This window comes from Ostrea edulis, chromosome 9, assembly GCF_947568905.1.
Source record: "Ostrea edulis chromosome 9, xbOstEdul1.1, whole genome shotgun sequence".
NCBI classification, from domain to species: Eukaryota; Metazoa; Mollusca; class Bivalvia; order Ostreida; family Ostreidae; genus Ostrea; species Ostrea edulis.
In genome coordinates, this window is record NC_079172.1 from 61,621,878 (window position 1) to 61,642,029 (window position 20,152).

Genomic DNA, 20,152 nt, shown 5'->3' on the forward strand with positions numbered 1-20,152 from the left:
GAATGAGTTGCAGGGACCACTATATATATTCCAATTTCCGTACAGCTAGGGTCCCAAGCAAGACTATGAATTAAGTATCTACAAAAAAATATATCAAACAGTTTAGAAAATAATTTGGTGAATTCTTTTTGTTTTGGAGATTGACAAGAAACACTGTATCGATGTAGAAAAAAAAAAAATAGGTATTTAAACATTTTAAATTTCATTCAGTAGTAAAACCCAGAAACTTTCGGGTGCAAAGCCCCCTGGTTCCCCTATCAGGATAGATACTAATGCCAAAATTTGTTTGCTTCGCCCTCAAACACGGTCACACCGTAAAACATATTGAAATAAATTGTGTAAAAGCAGAATGGTTCGAAAACCCTTAGCGTGGGAAGATGATATAAAATAAGTCCTCGAGAGGAGTTTTAAACTATTTTTAAATTTCGCGCTGCTAAAACATTCCAAGCGCTGTAATGACTAAGACGGGATATCCGGCATTTTGTACGCAAGCGCATTGTACAGGAATTGGTTCCCAAACGTGTCTACGTCAATACTGATTATAATTAATTTAATATATATGAGATTTGTGACTTATTTGTAAATTTTGTGCCATATTCTGTGATAAAAACATTTTAAAAATTTTACAATGAGTTCCTCGGGTGAATTTGGGAACCCGTTGAGGAAATTCAAGCTTGTTTTTCTGGGAGAACAGAGTGGTAAGTAGACTTGTCAATTTATGTGTCAAATATTCCCCGTCATGTATCCTGCTACGTCTCCAGCGAAAGGCTGGGTCCTTCACAGTCATTTTTTACGATCCTCCAGAAGAAATAGAAGGGTTTGGAATATTTCAACTCCGGATGCCCCAATTCTCTATGTTAATGAGGACACTGTTTTGTAAACAAAACACGAGCTAGTTGTGAGTCATAAGCTTGTGTTTCGTTGCCTACTTCCAGCGTGGAGACATGAGTAAACTCTCAGAAAGTTTATAATCTATTCAAAATGAACACTTGGAGTCGAATTAACAAATTCAAATTGTCATTATTTGGTGAAATGGGAGGTAAGGTATTTTTTTTCTTCTTATTAAATCACTTGTAAAATTCTTTAAGATAGATTTCATTTAACTAGTGAATGTATATATTCGACTAATATTGTTGGATGGAGCAAAGCATGTCGATGAAATGATCATTGACATATACCATGTGTCAATATTTAGTAAAGTAAGGTAAATGAGAAATATTCTCTCACTTTTACATATATTATTTATGAAATTCCTCAGGTATTAAAAGCCCAGTAACTACTAACATCCAAATATTATCCTAAAGATTTTTGTGTTGACTTTCAAGGGTCCGATGTGGCTTGAGGGGGTGTTAAGGCATGTGATGTTACAGTTTGAAATTGCTTAATTATCATATGTTAAATATGACAAGTTTGAAAGGTTCCATAGATAGTTTCTTTGAAAATATTTAAGAAATCTTAACACATTCTTCCTTTTCTGATGTTTTTCCCTTGATCTGAACTTGCTATTCATTTTGTATTGAGATTTAATACCAGTATTATTTTCTGTATTGAGATTACCAGTATTATTTTTAGTTGGGAAGACCTCCCTGATCACCAGATTTATGTATGACAGTTTCGACAACACCTATCAGGTATGCTACTTTGATACAATGAAATTTGAGATTTTGAGGCCCAAGCCTCCATCAAGAATTGAGGAAGGGAAGAGATTAAAAATTTACTGCATGCTTCTAGAAAAATCAATGGATAAGTCTGTATGTGCTTTTTGCATTTTAGATAGATCTGCTGAAGATTTGGGATCACAATGTATCTGTATTTAAATCTTGCTGTACATTCATATTATTTCACATATCAAATTTAGGTGATTAAGATTTAAAAAAAAAAAACAATTTTGTCATGAGTTTTGAATACTGAAAAATTTCAATGTCTATGAATAATTAAGGTAATTTATATCACAATGGCTTAAATACAGCTGATTCTTGAGTTATTGCCACTCAATTTGCCATTTTCACTATGCTGCCATGTTTTGTCAGAAATGTTTTTCTCTTTGTGTAACTCTCGTGCTATAACACCAAATTCACTTACTGCCACCAGCCACCTTGTTTTCAAAATAGATGTCCTTATTAATTTAGTGTTAAATCTAGGATCTAGAAGAGGGCACACATATAATATGTTCAAAAGAGCACTTTTTGTCCCGGCAAGACAATTTTGGGGCACTTTCATTGTATCATACTATGATAGTAATAGAATAATCATTTAGCCTCTTTAAAAGTTAATACCTGCTGTCTTGATTTTAAACTTTTCAATCAACCTTGTGAAATAAAGAACAATTGTTTATATTAACAAATATTTTTTTTTTAAAAAAATTTATAGAGAATAAAGGGCATGTTGTAATTAAAAAGGGCAGGGCGCGACACCATGCTAGTTTGCTTTAGATTTAACACTATAATTAAAGTGTCAATTGTATACTGTCAAAGGCATGCAGTGAAGCTGTTAATTAGTTGCTCCCTTAGATCGTGGGTGAAATGTCAAACAGGCTAGTTATCAGATAATTTTGTTAAAGACTTGATGAGGTATTTTTTTTATAAGGATTAGTGTTTTCTTTTGGAAAGAAATTTTTTAATTTCAGCTAGATGCATTATCACAAAAGTGAGTGCTTTGAATTTTAGAGGAAATATTATAAATGTGTCACTGAATACTTGTTCCATTATGCAAAATATGTTTTGAAACTAGGTTTTTCGTGTAAGACAGAATGATAGGACGGGTAACAGGGTTTAAGAAGACATGATGTTGAATCACCTTATCGTACTATCATTCACAAAACATTATGTTAAATTACCTTACTGTATTATCATTCACAAAACATGATGTTAAATTACCTTACTGTATTATCATTCACAAAACATGTTAAATTCCATTGTGAAAAAAAACACCCCAGCATAGTTAATAAAGATTGATTTTTTGGATAAATCATATGGTGAAACATTTATTTTAGATTCAACAGCAGATGCATTTTGTTGTTGAACAAAATATATTACATAATTTATAATAGATATGTTTATTGTAAGCATATGTATGATAAACGATGGGCAAATAAATTTTGAAGTGTACCCATAACTTGTACAGACAAACCAGCAATTGATACTCTCAACATTTAATTCATTGTGAAATTCGCCATACCGCATTTTCCAAATCACAAAAAAAAAAAACAACCCAAAAAAAACCCTGGTGATTTAACGAGACACGGGCGGGTGTGACCGGTCAACAGGGGATGCTTACTCCTCCTAGGCACCCGATCCCACCTCTGGTGTGTCCAGGGTCTGTGTTTGCCCAACATACTATTTTGTATTGCTTATAGAAGTATGAGATTGATCACTGTTCGTTATCTTCGCCTTTCATTGAACGATATGTTGTTGCTGATTCTAATGTATTACTGTTTGTGTTTCCAGGCAACAATTGGAATTGACTTTTTATCAAAAACAATGTACCTGGAAGACAGAACTGTAAGTATTTTTTGTGTCCCAGAACGAAGCAAACCACAGTCCATGATAAATTCTTCACTAAGTTCCTATACGAAATCTAAACAATTTCAATTGTAGATTATGTGGCAGGATTCTTAGTGCTATTTACAATTCAGTATATTATTAACATGTTTGATCTAGACTTTTGTATATTCTGTGTTTGATAGACAGTTATACAAATCTAAATAAAATTAGAAGTTGTATATTCCATTCCTCTTCAACTTCAATACATGTGTACTGTAAAGGAGGGGCATATACAATTCCAATTTCAATGATATTGGCAGTTACAAACAATGGCTCTATGTACAAACAAGATTTGTTATCTAAAATTTAGAGTTAAATCATGAAAAAGATATGTCTGAAAATTGAATGCATGTTTTTATTTGTTTGTTTGTATTTTTAGATACGACTACAATTATGGGACACAGCTGGACAGGAGCGGTTCCGAAGTTTAATTCCCAGCTATATAAGGGATTCCTCTGTAGCTGTGGTGGTCTATGATATAACTAGTGAGTTGTGTAGTATATAGCGATAGACTTGTAGATATGAGGGATTCCTCTCACAATTAGAAAATTATTTATTTGACTAACATTGGGGATTGCTAATGTCTATGATTACAGTATATTAAGAGATTGTATGGGTTTTGATATTATTTTTGCAGATGCTAACTCTTTTCAACAAACATCAAAATGGATTGATGATGTTAGGACGGAAAGGGGAAGTGATGTCATAATTATGTTGGTGGGAAATAAAACAGACCTATCAGACAAAAGGTATCACATACCCAAGTGTTGTTAGATTAACAGCTTGTTGGCAGCCACAGGAGCAAGCCTCTGTCTCATAGGAGTTTGTTTGAACTTTTCTAGGGTTTCTAGCTCACCTGAGCTGAAAGATCGTTAGCTTTTCTGATCGCCTGTGGTCAGTCATCTAGGTGAAGGGCTTTCAAGTTTGTTCAAATGAAGGGCCATGCCCCCTTCAAGGTGGATATAATCACAAAAATGTAAAAATAGGGTGGGGTCATTTAAAAATCTTCTTGAGAACCACTGGGCCAGAAGAACTGACATTTACATGAAAGATATAGTGCAGATTCAAGTTTGTTAAAATTATGATTCGCGGGGGGGGGGGGGGGGGGGGGGGGGGGGGGCACAATAGGGGTTCAAAGTTTTACATACATGTACATAATTATATTATAGTGAAAAGTTTTAAAAATCTTCTTCTCAAGAACCACTGGCCCAGAAGAGCTGAAATTTACATGAAACCTTCCTGATGTAGTGGAAATTCAAGTTTGTAAAAATCATGACCCTGGGGGTTAGGATGGGGCCACAATAGGGGATCAAAGTTTTACATACAAATATAAAGGGTAAAGCTTTAAAAATCTTCTCAAGAAACGCTGGGTTTAGGAAAGTACAAATTTACATGAAAGCTTCCTGACATAGTGCAGATTCAAGTTTGTAAAAATCATAACCCCTGGGGGTAGGATGGGGCCACAATAGGGGGTCAAAGTTTTACATACAAATATATAGAGAACATCTTTTCAATATCCTCTTCTGAAGAACCACTGGGCTGGAAAACTACAAATTTACATGAAAGCTTCCTGACATAGTGCAGATTGAGGTATGTTAAAATCAGGGCCCCGTGGAGTAGGATGGGGCCGCAATAGGGGATCCAAGTTTTACATTCAAATATACAGGTAAATTCATTAAAAATCTTCTTCTAAAGAATCACTGGGTCAGAAAAGTTTACATTTTAAAAATGAAAACTTCCTGACATAGTGCAGATTCAAGTTTGTTAAAATCATACTCAGGGGGTAGGATGGGGCCACAATAGGGGATCAAAGTTTTACATAGAAATACACTATTATAGGGAAAATCATTAAAAATCTTTTTGTTAAGAATCACTTGGCCAGAAAAGTTTATATTTAAATGAAAGCTTCCTGACATAGTGCAGATTCATGTTTGTTAAAATCATACTTCCTGGGGTAGGATGGGGCCACAATAGGGGATTAAAGTTTTACATACAAATATAAAACAGATAAAATCTCTAAAAATCTTCTTCTCAAGAACCACTGGGTCAAAGAAGTTTACTTTTTCATGAAAGCTTCTTGACAGTGTAGATTTAAATTTGTAAAAATCATGGCCCCCGGGGATAGGTTGGGGCCACAATAGGAATCAAAGTTTTACATACAAATATATAGAGAAAATCTTTTACATATGGGCCAAGGTAACTCAGATGAATGATGTGGATGTGGTCCATGGGCCTTTGTCCCTTGTGGTCCCTAACAAACTGTTGTCCTAAAGTTTCCTGTGGCCACCAATCAGCTGTTGTCATGAACCCTTCTTTGGCTTTGTCTGTAATGCCCCAAACAAGCTGTTGACCTTGACCTTATTGTGGGTTTACCAGTGTGACCCCGAGTAAGCCATCTTGAACCTTGATGTGGTTTTGTCTGTGTGGTATCCAGTCATTGTTATGAACCCTTGTGTGGTTTTTATATATCTTTAGATGGATTGTATTATGTTAACATTATGTTTCGATGTGCACACAGTTTGTTTTGGTGATTTCCCTGTAGTGATTATTTCATTATAATATTTCAGGCAAATCACTACGGAGGAAGGTGAGAGGAAAGCAAAAGAACTAAGTGTCATGTTTATTGAGACAAGCGCAAAAGCTGGTTACAACGTCAAGCAGGCAAGTATTTTAAACTGTGTATAATCCAATTTGTCAAATAGAGGAAATATTCTGGGAACCTTCAGTATTAATTTATAAAGGTGGGTCATGATGTCAAGAATGTCAATCTTTAGTACTTACGGGGTATTTTAAGGTACCTTTTGATTTTCAGGGACTTGTATAATTATACTCTTGTCCTGTAGTTGGTCAAAATAGTATTCGTGATGGTCTTATTTTATTGATGATGTTCTGTTGTGTGAAAACAAGATTTCAAATGCATCTTAAGTTACCCCATTTTGCTAAATCCATGTACAAGTTCACAACAAAGCTGCAATTGCTCATTTAAGAAATGTTCTCAAAATTCTGTGTTACTGTGTATGAAAATAAAACTGATGCACAAAGCTATATATGTCTGCTTCTCCTTCTGTATATTTGATATTCATGGAATCATACATGACATGCATAAAAACTGTGCATACAATTTATCAGCATAGATGTGTGGAAAATATTTCACCTGTTGGTCCACTCAGGTCCAGTCATTTGATAATGGAGTACTATTTTGTTGATTTTGTGAAATAAGAGATGTATATTTGTCAACAGTTGTTCAGGAGAGTGGCCGCAGCATTACCAGGAATGGAACAAACTGAGACAAAGAAAGGAGAAAGTATCCTTTACTTTAATTACTGTGTTATAACAGCTAGTCATGTAGGTGCTCAGAGGTAGGTACCTGTGTTGTGTAGTATGAGTCCTTGATGTTAATTACTGGATCTGTTATTAGAGCTGACCATTCAGGTGCTCAAAGGTAGGTACTGTTGAGATTGGGTCTTTGGCATTAATGACTGTCTATTATTAGAGTTGACCATTCAAGTGTTTAAAGGTAGGTACTGTTGAGATTGGGTCCTTGGCATTAATCATTGGTCATTCAGGTGCTTCAGGGTAGGTATTGTTTGGTGCTGGAGGAGTCCTGCTGGTTTCATATGCTGTGTTGGATCTCAGTTTAAACTACTTTCACATTTGATATCCATCCAGTAGCTACTCTATATTTTTATCATTATACACCTCCAATGATTAGGCATCCAGTAAGTCAGGAAGGTTTAAGCAATAAGCATGTGTATGATATAAACAGAGAGAAATTTCAATGTTAAAAAATATATTTAAAAAAAACAGAACAAAAAAACAGCTGAAGGACAGGCTACATAAAAGCCTTGAACAAAATATCAAATACAAATTACTGTAAACGTATTATATTTGGCGTGTACGATATTTGGCAGAAATCGTTTTTTCAACAAGTTAGCGTAGATTTGATTTAGCGCATTCCTGAATTACTTTAAACATCTAGATTTACGGATGGCATTTAGCGATGTACTAAATTTAGCGGAAGCTGCATTCCGCCAAAGGCGCTAGATAGAATACACAGCCAAATGTAATACATTTACAGTAGTTGTGAAACAAAGGATTTTCAGAAATTGGTTGAGAAAGTTGGATGTCTGTATTTTAATGCATTAAAAGAAGTGCTGCATATTTGATCTTGTGAAAGCAATTATAGAAGGGATTTGAAATGAGAATCTTAAACATTGCTGAAAAACGTCAATGCCTGATGGTGGAATGTTATTTTGGGGAAATAATTTTTTCATATGGAAATAAGAATAGATTATTTGTAGTGCATTACAGCGGACATGGATTGCATCTTACAAGAATTCAAAATCACTTGTGGTTAAGAACTGAAGCACCAAACGAACAGTTGATTTAATCACTGCTGGAGACATCGGTGAATGAAAAATATACTTTGTTGTTGTAATGGTTTGCAATCTTGCATGCAGTTGCTTTGTTTTCATTATGCATGGCCATTTTCATGAACATCCATAGATATGGTAGAATATCAAATTTTCATGGGATTTTAATTTCCTTTGTTTTCATGGTATACACTTAACTATGTATTAAAATTCTGTAAAGAAGAAACTTCACCACCAAATCATGCTTATTTTTCTGAAAATCATGCAAATATGACCCCATGGAAATTGAATATTCTACTGTATTAGATCATCAAATGCCTGATTATATGCAACACATTCATAAAACTAGATTGTGCATGCGCTAGATCAAACCAAATTCTGAAATTTAAAGAAGTTTAGTGATATCTTGAATTGTTGGGAAGAAGTTTAACACCCTTTGAAAATAAATATAAAACTTCAAACTCGAGGGGTATTTATGTTCCACAAAAGAATTATTTTATAAAAGTACTGTAGTGTGTTACAAAATTTTGCTCAATATTTCTATAAAGGCTTTTGGTTAAGGGTACCCAGATTTGCATGTCCCACTACAGTGTGGCATGATAAAGATTGCAGATTATAAAAGAAAGAATTGATATTACAAGATCATTGGAGAAACTGTTGGAGATAAACATGTAGAAACCTCGGTCAGATGTTGTGGACTATTTGTTTTGAACGCTTATATATCTTTTGTTTATCTTTTTTGTTTCCTTAACCTGTTACCGTAGTGACGGAGGTTAAACTGAAGGACACTGGCCCCACAGAACCGGAGCACAAAGAAGGCGGGTGTTCGTGCTGAGGCCAGACCTTAGTGCTGTGGGTGTAGTTACTGGGCAGGGGAGGATAACTGTGTATGTGACAAAGGAATTCAGTCGGGAAAACCCCGCTAAATGGAGAGACTAGACAGACTATTTAAACAGACCCTCCGATATTCTGCTAAGTTGTTATAATGAAATTTTGTAATAGGTGCTGTTATGTGAAGAAAAAATAGTACATACTCTTTTTCCATAATACTGCCTGTATATGTTATGCCTGTGATGTATACAACCATTTCTTCCTTGCATGTTAAAAACAGTGATCAAATTCTGTTAATAGTGCCACCAGCATGGTAACTTATGATTACATAGTAACTTATGATTACATAGTAACTTATGATTACACAAAAGAAATACAGAAGCAACCATCTCTTTTCCTGCAGTGATATTTGAATTATAAATGTATGTGTTTATTTTTTCATTAATTTGGAAGTATTGACAATGCTCCCTCAAGTAATTTGCTTCACTTTAGTTTGTGTGGCATTAATTTTGTCACCACCATCAGCTGAAAGAAATGTAACAATGAGAATATCCCTCTAATTTTGCTGTATGCCTAAAGCAGAATTTTCTCATCAGATTGGAAGTATATGACAAAGCTCCCTAAGTTTTTTTTTTGTGCTTCATTTTAGTTTGTGTTTCATTATTTTGTCACCACCAGCAGCTGGAATTAATAAAACAATGATAATTCAGTATCCCTTCAGGAGAATTCTTATTGTTTATTTTTTTGTTAGTTAAATTTACAGTATTTGACATATATAAAAGAATATTTTTTATCTGTTAAACAATTGTTTAATTGCTGTTAAAGCAATGGTAGATGGGTATTATGTAATTGATAATCAGAATCGTGTTGATGGTACTATAGGGGGATGCGAATCTGAATATTGTCCACGTTCATGTAAATTCTGTGAATGAATTCAGAACATATATTAAATGCACTATCGTTATCTATGCATTTATCACTTTTCATTAACGTCCTAAGCATCAGTTTTGATTTTAATGCGTTTATTTAATACATATATTTGTTTTGTATGATTGCATTTTTAGCATGTATGTTGTGTATGCTTGTGATCAACTGAAAAATTACTGAAATTATTAAATTATGTTTTCATGTGGTTGTTGCAGATTAATGTTGATGATACACTAAAGTTTTTTGTTGAGTAGATCCAAGTCCTTAACAGCACGGGAAGCTTTTTAACAAGATGTGTTTGTGCGATTCAAAAGACTCGCTATAATTTCACTTGATATGACCTTGACTTAACCTGACTTACATTTGTAACCCCATGACGTTTTACATGATGAAATATAACAAGAATGGGTATAAAAGCAGTATCGCCCTACTCCTGTCTTTCATGTCGAGGGTGAAAAACAATTTGAGTGCTTTGAATTAGATTTGGGGACGGGGTGGGGTTATAGATAGCCTTGTTTTAACAAAGATGAAGTATTTTATTAATATATGTACATGTCGCACTCCGTTCTCGGGCAATAATTTCTCGATGAAGACGCTAATTGTAGGCTTTCATTGTTGGCTATGGAATATTTGTGGCTGAGAGCAGTCATTAATCTTACAGATATATATACTAGCTGGCTTTTGATCAGAAGGTTATGCTACGATAGACGAAGACGAAAGTTTTTGAATTGGGCTGCAATTGATTCCATTGGTAATATTTACATTCACCGAATCTTTTCTCATATTTCTATTGAAATTGCTTTCATCTGCGACAATGAATGTATGTTTCTTGCTAACTAGTTCGATCTGGTTTTTAGTACCACCTGTCTGTAATCATTACCAAAATGTGGAACGTCATCAAGGTCAAAGGGTACATTGGCTCTAACGCAATGAATGGGTCAACCATGTGATATTTTATCTAGTTTTTGAATCTAGTTTATATTTTTTGAAAAGCATAAAAATGTAAACAATAAAATGGATTTCTTTGTTGTTTCGTTGGGCGATGAAGGTAGTACGCGGGTTACGTAATATTTTTTAGCTCACCTGAGCTGAAAGCTCAAGTGAGCTTTTCTGATCACCCGTATTCCGGCGTCCGTCCGTCCGTCTGTCTGTAAACTTTTCACATTTTCAACTTCTTCTCAACAACCACTGGGCCAATTTCAACCAAAGTTGGCACAAAACATCCTTAGGTAAAGGGAATTCTAAATTGTTAAAATAAAGGGCCAGGCCACCTTCCAAGGGGAGATAATCAAGAAAAGGTAAAAATAGGGTAGGGTCATTAAAAAATCTTCTCAAGAACCACTGTGCCAGAAAAGATGAAATTTATAGATAAGCTTTATTAGGTAGTGCAGATTCTAAATTGTTAAAATCATGGCCCCCGGGGGTCGGATGGGGCCACAATAGGGGATCAAAGTTTTACATACAAATATCTAGGGAAAATCTTTAAAAATCTTCTTCTCAAGAACCATTGGGCCAAAGAAGTTCATATTTACATGAAAGCTTTCTGACATAGTGTAGATTCAAAAACCATGGCCTCCAGGGGTAGGTTTGGGGCCATAATAGGGACTACGGTTTTACATGCAAATAGATATGGAAAATCTTCTGATATGGACCAAGGTGACTCAGGTGAGCGATGTGGCCCATGGGCCTCTTGTTTCTGCAGTGCTAGCTACCTTCATCACCCGATGAAACAACAAAGACAGCATTTTATTGTTTAAGGATGTACTCTACATCGTCATCATGACTGACTTCCATTAAAAACATGGAGGAAAAAATCAATATCAGCAATATTTGACTTTTCCTTTTCAATTTACAGTGTAAATACCTAGCCGAGTAGGTTAGCGTACCTATTGGTGAACTGTAGGTCGCAGGTTCGAGTCTAGCAGGGATTTTAATTTTTTTCTTCAGAATATCTTCTACTAAAACTGCATTTTTTGACAAAATAAAGTGAATTTGAAAATTTTCAACTTCAAAATATTGTACATATCCTCCTCTTTTCATCTACATCAAATTTCTCTGGTGTAGCACACCTCCTTAAATAAAAGTGGAAATAGTGCTGTTGTACATTTGGGTCAGAACTACAAGATGACCTATGTGACCCTTCACATATTTAGCTGGTTACGCCTCAATATACTTACCATGAAAGCCATACATATTTCTGGTTTCATGGAACTGGCATTGATTAAGTTTTCCCAAGAGCATGGACTTTGTAATGGAAAATTTGCGTTGCACATGTTGACCAGATGGAATAGATGTTCATATTCACATGAGTGTCATAAAAATTTCATGAGAGAAATGTGAAATTCACATGGGTAGTATAAGACGTAGAGCAGGGTTGTTATAAAAAAAATTATTGAGTCGTCTGCTGATTTTGCTCTGAACTGGAAATGGGTAATGTGATGTACTCTTCATCAGCAAGACGGCAAAGGTGAAATTGCTATTAAAAAGCTGACCAGAGATGACCACAAGTTCATATATACACGAGGAACATTACTACATTGTATTACATAAAATCGTATACCACTTTCTTGATTGTGCAAGCCTTCAAACCTAAACGATAAACATTACAAGATTTGTCCATTAATAAAAAGGATAGGAACATCAAACACGAGTTTTCCTTTGCATGCCGTTGAGAATACATTTTATTGTCGATTTTAAATTCCTGCATGGAGTAAAATACCCCCAAATTAATGTTAATGTTGAAATATTATGATATCCTTGACGACAGCTTCAGATATAGAACTACTTCCGTCGTCCATAGACCACGTGGGCCAAGAACCGGAAGGGGGTGGATGTTCCTGCTGAAAGCAGTGTGCGTGCGCAGACTGTCGTCATATATACAACAGTTGTTTTAAAGAGTCCAATCAGACAAAAAGTTATATTTGTGTTTTGTGCCAAACGCTTTAAAACCATAAGTTACACGCGTTAACTAGTTTGGTATTTGACCGTATGCAATCGTTAATGATGGAATTGTCGGATGTGACGATGGAAGCTGTTTTGGAAACAGTGTGAGAGTGTGTATCTGTTTGATTTTTTTACTGCTATTAATGTGTCAGTGTTTTGTATGCACACCGAATATCATGTGATATTTGTCTCCATCTTATGAAATATAGATATGTCTAGAATTCCATTTGCATTGTGTGTTATGTGAAATCTACGATGAATATTCAGAACTAATCCTTGACTGTTGCTAGATGTGGAGCTGCAACCGATGCCCCTGAGAACTATAGGCACTGCGGAGCTGGTGTCAGGTGGCTGTACGTGTGGTTAAGCCCCTTCCGGTTGTTGCACGTGTGGTTAAGCCTCTTCCGGATGCTGCACGTGTGGTTAATCCTCTTCTGGTGGTTCATCTTTCGTTGGCCGAGTACGCCATTAAGTCTCTCCTCTGTGAATTTGACCGTTCACTCTTCTTTTCTGTGGAGAATTTGGTTGATCTCTATAGGGCTATGTATTTTGTTATTCGTCTTTCAGACTACCATCTCTGTATCATTGTGATGTCCATGGGACACTAAGCCGCTAAGTGGTAATGCTATTTATCCATCAGTCTAGACAGGACAAATTCTTTGAAGACATACAGTTTTATGCTTTTATCGTATAACATTCTTTGTTGTATTTTCCAAAATAAAGCAGTTAACCATTAATTGAAAACAATGCTGCTATTAGTTTGTCTAATCCTCCGTGTGCATTAGCGTACAGGATGAGGTAATATGTGTGGTCAATATTAGATTACGTTAATACAACTCGACCAGGGGATGCAGGTCCGATTTTTTTGGTATTGAGAATCTGATGATATACAAAGCAAACGTGTCCAGCCTACAATACTGTCATATCCTCAATGATGGCATCAACAGCGCACTGAATTGTACTACTTAGTACGGTGTGTTTATATAATAAAGTGATGCCATAAATGCAAGTAAATACTTTATTCTACTAGAAATTTTGTACACATGACAGCGAATTAATTGATTGTGTCTTATTTAACGTCTCTATCGAGAATTTTTCACTCGTATAAATGGAGACGTCGCCAATACCGATGAAGGGCTTTTTAGGCCTAATTGCTCGGCGGTTACGGCCATCGAGCAGTGAGGGTTCGTTAGCGTGTCACACTTACTGTGACACAGGACATCCGTGACCTCGTGATATTCACACCTGATGCCGAGCGGTTGGCGATGGAACTGTCACTGCCTGTTTTAACGACTTAATTAGGTCTGTCGCCGTTGCGAATTGAAACGGAAAACTTCAAGTGGAATTTATCCATATTGGCAATGATAGACGACCACGTGCTTGCAATATAAGACAAAGATAAGGAGTACCAAAATCCTGTTTATTGTCGTCACGGATGACTCTCAAGTGAAATTTCATCCAAATATATTACCTCCAAGCCCGACTCTGAAAAAAAAAAATCAGTACTGTATATATTCATGTACATAATGTTTTGCTATATATACATAATAATCTACTCGTATATTCGAGGATCGTCCAAAACGGTTTGTGGACAGTCGCTTTTCAAAATGTTTTGCTATTCTACATTTCTATTTAGTACAAAACGTCGATGCAAGTCTAAATGCTTTATTTTAATTTGAGTTTGGTTAATTATGATATGGGATTCACGGGGCTAGAAAGCACGAGAATGTTGGATTTGGTTCAGTAACAATTCAAACGGGCCGGGTGCAAATGATGACTTAATAAATACGAAGAATTGGGTAACGTTTAATTCCTGTTCTTTCTTTTCAATCTTTTGACGTTCAGACTATGTGCTAGCAACAGTGTGCTAGCTATTATTAGTAATGGAAATGACGTTCAGACTATGTGCTAGCAACAGTGTGCTAGCTATTGTTAGTAATGGAATTGACGTTCAGACGACAATATGTTCAGTGTTTGTGGATGATGTGAAGCAGGAGGCAATAAAATCCACGTGCTATCAACACTACGTGACATCACCTCAGACCGGCCCACGCAACTTGAAACACTATACATGTGATAATGTATTTGAATTATGGTACTTTTGACTTCTACTTAAATTAATACTCGAGCACTCGGTGTTTCCAAATGTTTTGGACCTTTATACACTATGTACGGCATTCTTATCGCCAGATCTGAGTAAATGGTTATCTTTCAACTCACGCTCTTTCACATATGAAGAAATAATTGATGCCGCACGACACATCGTTCCAAGCCTCGTGTAAGCCGATGTGCATATCCAGGCAGTGTTCAGTGGTTCCTCCAGCGTCACTAGGCTCCCCCGGCCCCCAGTCTGTGAAAGAGACTCGTCTGTGACTGCTCATCCATTCCCACTCCCCCTCAACAATGATGTCTGCACCTCCCAGCCAAAAACTATCTGTAAAACGAACACACTGTACAGACAGTATAAAAGATAATGGGGATTTCCTATCAGATTATCAGCACTTGTATGTTGATATTATGTTATCGTAACCAAATAGCCTATACCTATTCGCTCTATAGACTCAACTGCGCAGGCGTCATAGTCTCTTATGATAATTATATGATTAATTATTGCATAAAGTGTAAGTGTGATAAATCGACCTCCATTGAATCATCGACTGGAAGAAAGCATCTCCAGCGGAAATTGGTACAATTTTCACTTTCATAGTTCATTCATTTTTTATTTTTCCTCCATGTGGAGATATTGATAAGATGAATTCTTTGGATTTCGAATTAAGTAAAATGTTTTTATACTTTAAAGAAAGGTTTGACACTAAGAAATTATTATTGACCCGAGTTTATGTAGCCTTCATGTAAATTTTCACCATTGAATCTCACCTCTCTATTTCAATAATTTAAATTTGGACCCCTTGATTTTATTTTTAGGAAATAACGATGTTAATTATATAAGTTTCAAAAAATAGTTTACAAGTTTGATAATATATAGCAATATAGAAATTTGAAGCGTAAAATTCATAAACATTTTCAGCACAACTGAGACAAGAGATAAATGAAATATTGAAAACTCTTCTCATTATATATTTGTTAAATTGGATGACATTTGGTAATTAAAAAGCAAATTACTTATCAACAGTATTAGACGTTTTTGATATGATCATTGCACACAAGACTATTTACATTTTGATAAGAAGATATCTATACTTTTACACACCTCCGATCTTCTTGGCTTGACTCTTAAGAAATGTATTTTCCGATGCTGAGTCTATCTCCGCTAACATTCCTCCGTAGTTCTTGCAGAAGTTCTTCAATACATGCAAAATTTTATCTTAAAAGCTAACATGGATGCTGATTAACCAAAACCTTATATGAAAGGGGCATTATCTATTAACAATCTAATTAAAATCAGATCCTAAAATTCCCTCACAATCGATACGCAGAGTATACGGCGCGGATTTAAGAAGTCTGATTTTAATTAGATTGTATCTGTTAACTACGCCGTGAAATAATTTTTAATTCTGGACCGTGATCGAAATACTAGAACGAAGAAAAATAAATCTGAGAGTAAACCCTGCCCACCCACCCACCCCCCCCCCCCCCCAACAATTGAAAAGCCCCCAGACAAGACCCCCCCCCCCCCCCCCAAAAAAAAAAAAAAACAACCAAAAACCCAGACAAGAGAAAAAAATATTGAAATCGAATTTTATGAAAATTATTTAAAATTTCTCCACAATAAATTATTAACTTCCACACAACAATGTTTCGGTCAAAAAAGAAATGGTAAAATTATGGTAATGTTAAAGTAACAACAAATGATTGCAAGAGGTCAGAATTTTAATATGGCAGTGGTGATTCGTATGTACTGAAAAGCTGTCCTAGTCATTTGGGTTCCAATCAGCAAATATGACTTTAGCAGTTAATGCCCCCTTAATATCTTTCTATACATGTGTATCTTTCAGATTATGTATCATCGACCAAATAAATTAATGCTCAGTATGGTGTACTATCGTGTCATATTTATGGAGCGCCAAATTAACATAAACTCAAATAATTGAAGATATCATCAATTCATTTGATGCGCACAACAATTTAATTAAAGATCTCTTCAAATAATTAATGATATCTTCAATTCTGAATTATTGCGCGCTTTATATGAATTGATGATAGCATTAATTCTTCTGCTGAATTGATGCGCGCTTTAATTGAATTAATGATCTCTTCAAATGAATAATGATATCAACAATTGAATTGATGCGCGCTACAATTCAATTGAAGAGAGCAATAATTGATATAATGCGCGCATTAAATCAATTGATGAGAACAATAATTGAATTGATGCGCGCATTAATTCATTTGATGAGAGCAATAATGGATTTAATGCGCGCATTAATTCAATTATTGCTCTCTTCAATTGAATTAATGATATCTTTAATTCATTTGAAGAGAGTAATAATTCTTTTAGAGAGAGCAACTATATAATTAAAGATATTGAAGATATCTTTAATTATATAGTTGTTCAACATATCCACAAATTGAATTAATGATCTCTTTAATTGAATTGCTGCTCTTTTTAAAAGAATTGATGTGCGCATTAATCCCTTATACAAAAGCATTGTAAATAATTAAAGATATCTTCAATTGAATTAAAGAGATCATCAAATTATTTATACCGAGCTCTAAATCAATTATTGCGAGCAATATTTCTACGAAATTGATGCTCTCATCAATTGAATTGAAGAGAGCAATAATTGAATTAATGCGCGCATCAAATCTATTATTGCTCTCATTAATTCAATTGATGCTCTCATCAATTGAATTGAAGAGAGCAATAATTGAATAAATGCGCACATTAAATCAATTATTGCTCTCATTAATTCAATTGATGCTCTCATCAATTGAATTGAAGAGAGCAATAATTGAATAAATGCGCACATTAAATCTATTATTGCTCTCATTAATTCAATTGATGCTCTCATCAATTGAATTGAAGAGAGCAATAATTGAATAAATGCGCACATTAAATCAATTATTGCTCTCATTAATTCAATTGATGCGCGCATTAATTCAATTGATGAGAGCAATAATTGAATGGAAGCGCGCATTAATTCAATTAAAGAGAGCAATAATTGAATTGATATCTTCAAATAATTGAAGATATCTTCAAATAATTGAAGATATCTTCAATTATTTGAGTTTATGTTAATTTGGCGCTCCATACATATTGGGGTTTCTTACTAATCGACAAATTGTAAAATATGAATAGGTACGAACCTGTATATACAGAGTTTAATAAAAGAGCAAAAAGGCATTGGGCATTGGAAAATTGATCAGTAGAGTCACAGATTGTTAGGAAATTATTTTGATTAGTTTTGTTTTGCACATTTTAAAGAAAGGACAATCAAATGGAATGCGAGTCCATACGTCTGATGCCTGTGTATGTATAGATTTACTGAGAAGGCACTTTTCACAGATAAATTGGTGTATGCTGTATCATAAAGAGCAAATAGTATCATGTAAGAGAGAGAGAGAGAGAGAGAGAGAGAGAGAGAGAGAGAGAGAGAGAGAGAGAGAATGTCGCGTACCCATGCTTCGTTCCACTGCAAACGCATCCTCGTAACAAAGAGATAACAAGAGTCCGCATGGCGATGCCAGTTCCTGGGACATTCCGCAGAGACGAGACTCAGCTCTACAGAAAACAAGATGGTATCTATCACACGGAAGGAATATTCCGCGGACACGAGACTCAGCTCTACAGAAAACAAGGTGGTATCTATCACACGGAAGGAATATTCCGCGGACACGAGACTCAGCTCTACAGAAAACAAGGTGGTATCTATCACACGGAAGGAATATTCCGCGGACACGAGACTCAGCTCTACAGAAAACAAGGTGGTATCTATCACACGGAAGGAATATTCCGCGGACACGAGACTCAGCTCTACAGAAAACAAGGTGGTATGTATCACACGGAAGGAATATTCATGGACTCGCAACACAGCTCTACAGAAAACATAATGGGTTTTTTTTTTTTTTTTTTGGTTTTGTCGCCCTTTCGAGAATTGTTCACTCATATTGAAACGTCGCCAGCTGTAGGTGAAATACCACTTTAGACCTAAGCTTAGCGCTGAAGGCCGCAGCAGTGAGAGTTTTTAACGTACCCGCGGCGACACGGGACCTCCATTTTTATGAGCATATCAAACTGCTACAAGGTATTACTAAACTGTTTTCTATATCCTTGATAAATATCCCTCAATAACATATGTGGGTTTATATTCGTGCCGGGTCAATTTTCATGGATTGCTTAGTGTTTTTTTGTTGTTGTTTTTTTATTGGAGGGGAGCAATTTCATGGATACTTTTTGTGTACACTGAAACGTCATTTCATTTTTTGAATATGTGGGAGTCCAAGAAATTATTCCACAAAACTGTCATGATACATGCGAAAGTTTGCAATTCAACAGCATCGGTTTAAAATGATAGTCTTTGTTACATGTTCGTCACCTTAATCAATAAACAGGCTGTTTAGGTCACATGTAATTCCATGCACAGGACAGTGCCATTCTACTTAGTTATACGATCACTTACCGAGAGCCAGGAAGTACGTTAGAACCATGCACTTCGTCACGTCCATTGCACGAGTTCTATCTTCCCAACTGCAGACTGACTCCAAAGCGTGCAGTATAGATAAGACTCGTATGCAGTTCCTCTCAGTATAGGTAAGACTCGTATGCAGTTCCTCTCAGTATAGATAAGACTCGTATGCAGCTCCTCTCCGTACGTTTTATCTTTATCGAACATTGCCAAATACAAGTACAAGTATATTCAAAATAGCTTGTATGTAACTTGTTTGTCTCTGTATTGTTAAGCACTAAATCCATATTGATACCCTGCGCCCCATTATTATAAAGAAAGAGAACTTCAAAGAAAATATTCCATCTGTATTTCCATTAAACTTTTAAGCTCACTCTAGAGAAATGTTTTAAAGGGAAGCTATGATGGCATACAGTACCAGTTTTAATACCACTTGACATAGTGATTTAAAAAATGCTATTAGTACTATGTTCGCAAATACTGACTTAACACGAGATTGTTGAAATCATTATAACTTCCAGTTGTTTCGATATTCTGTAAGTAGCCGGCCTCGGTTTAAAAACTTATCATACTCAAAACATGTTCTCGCGTATCGAATCAGCTGAGAGGTAAACACCATATGCAGGTCACAATGGGATATTTCTATTGTAAATATGGGAAGCTGACGATAGAGGAGCTGAAGTAATGCCTTTCGTCATAAAATTGAGTTGTTAATTTGCCGTTACATTGTAACGTCTATTGAGGTTGTTCTCAATGTAGTAACACAGTGTGTAAAATTAAGACATTGCCTACTCTGATTCTATGGAACTCGGATTGAATATCCACAGCATAACTTGATTAACATCTGATGTCAATTGGCCCGTATTGGCTCCATTGAACTAATGTTCAGTAGCTGTAAGAGTAGATCGAATTCTTTAAATGACTGCACATAAAATAAAGCCTCTTCCAA

General features: G+C 35.4%; 2 protein-coding genes across 10 annotated transcripts; one reads left to right on the forward strand and one right to left on the reverse strand.

The window, feature by feature from the left end:
• Window positions 1–461: 461 nt before the first annotated feature.
• LOC125657989 (ras-related protein Rab6) lies at window positions 462–13,360 on the forward strand. 9 transcript variants are annotated; one of them, XM_048888979.2, is made up of 8 exons: window positions 462–698; window positions 1,573–1,631; window positions 3,447–3,500; window positions 3,922–4,027; window positions 4,180–4,291; window positions 6,110–6,203; window positions 6,783–6,846; window positions 12,907–13,360. In XM_048888979.2, the coding sequence occupies exons 1-8, from the start codon at window positions 629–631 to the stop codon at window positions 12,981–12,983; spliced, it is 636 nt and encodes a 211-aa protein (XP_048744936.1). In that variant the 5' UTR covers window positions 462–628; the 3' UTR covers window positions 12,984–13,360. The 9 variants fall into 9 exon arrangements, with proteins under 9 accessions (XP_048744936.1, XP_048744939.1, XP_048744937.1 ...); XM_048888982.2 differs by lacking the exon at window positions 12,907–13,360 and adding an exon at window positions 8,680–12,842; XM_048888980.2 differs by having other exon boundaries at window positions 472–698; window positions 12,441–13,360.
• A 657-nt stretch (window positions 13,361–14,017) lies between these two features.
• LOC125657991 (perlucin-like) lies at window positions 14,018–19,475 on the reverse strand. Its single transcript, XM_048888986.2, has 5 exons — window positions 19,198–19,475; window positions 18,196–18,299; window positions 15,828–15,918; window positions 14,837–15,050; window positions 14,018–14,101 (listed from the first exon to the last, which is right to left on the reverse strand). The coding sequence occupies exons 1-5, from the start codon at window positions 19,241–19,243 to the stop codon at window positions 14,071–14,073; spliced, it is 486 nt and encodes a 161-aa protein (XP_048744943.1). The 5' UTR covers window positions 19,244–19,475; the 3' UTR covers window positions 14,018–14,070.
• Between the last annotated feature and the right edge of the window lie 677 nt (window positions 19,476–20,152).

Excerpts from the sequence above, each read along its gene's own strand:
- LOC125657989 (XM_048888979.2), top strand. The coding sequence starts at position 629 with ATGAGTTCCTCGGGTGAATTTGGGAACCCGTTGAGGAAATTCAAGCTT. Across the intron at positions 4,292-6,109 it reads ACAGACCTATCAGACAAAAG|GCAAATCACTACGGAGGAAG; the intron begins GTATCACATACC and ends ATAATATTTCAG. Across the intron at positions 6,847-12,906 it reads TGAGACAAAGAAAGGAGAAA|ATGTGGAGCTGCAACCGATG; the intron begins GTATCCTTTACT and ends GACTGTTGCTAG.
- LOC125657991 (XM_048888986.2), bottom strand. The coding sequence starts at position 19,243 with ATGGACGTGACGAAGTGCATGGTTCTAACGTACTTCCTGGCTCTCG. Across the intron at positions 15,051-15,827 it reads TCAAGCCAAGAAGATCGGAG|ATAGTTTTTGGCTGGGAGGT; the intron begins GTGTGTAAAAGT and ends TTCGTTTTACAG. Across the intron at positions 14,102-14,836 it reads TTCTTCATATGTGAAAGAGC|AGTCGGGCTTGGAGGTAATA; the intron begins GTGAGTTGAAAG and ends TTTTTTTTTCAG.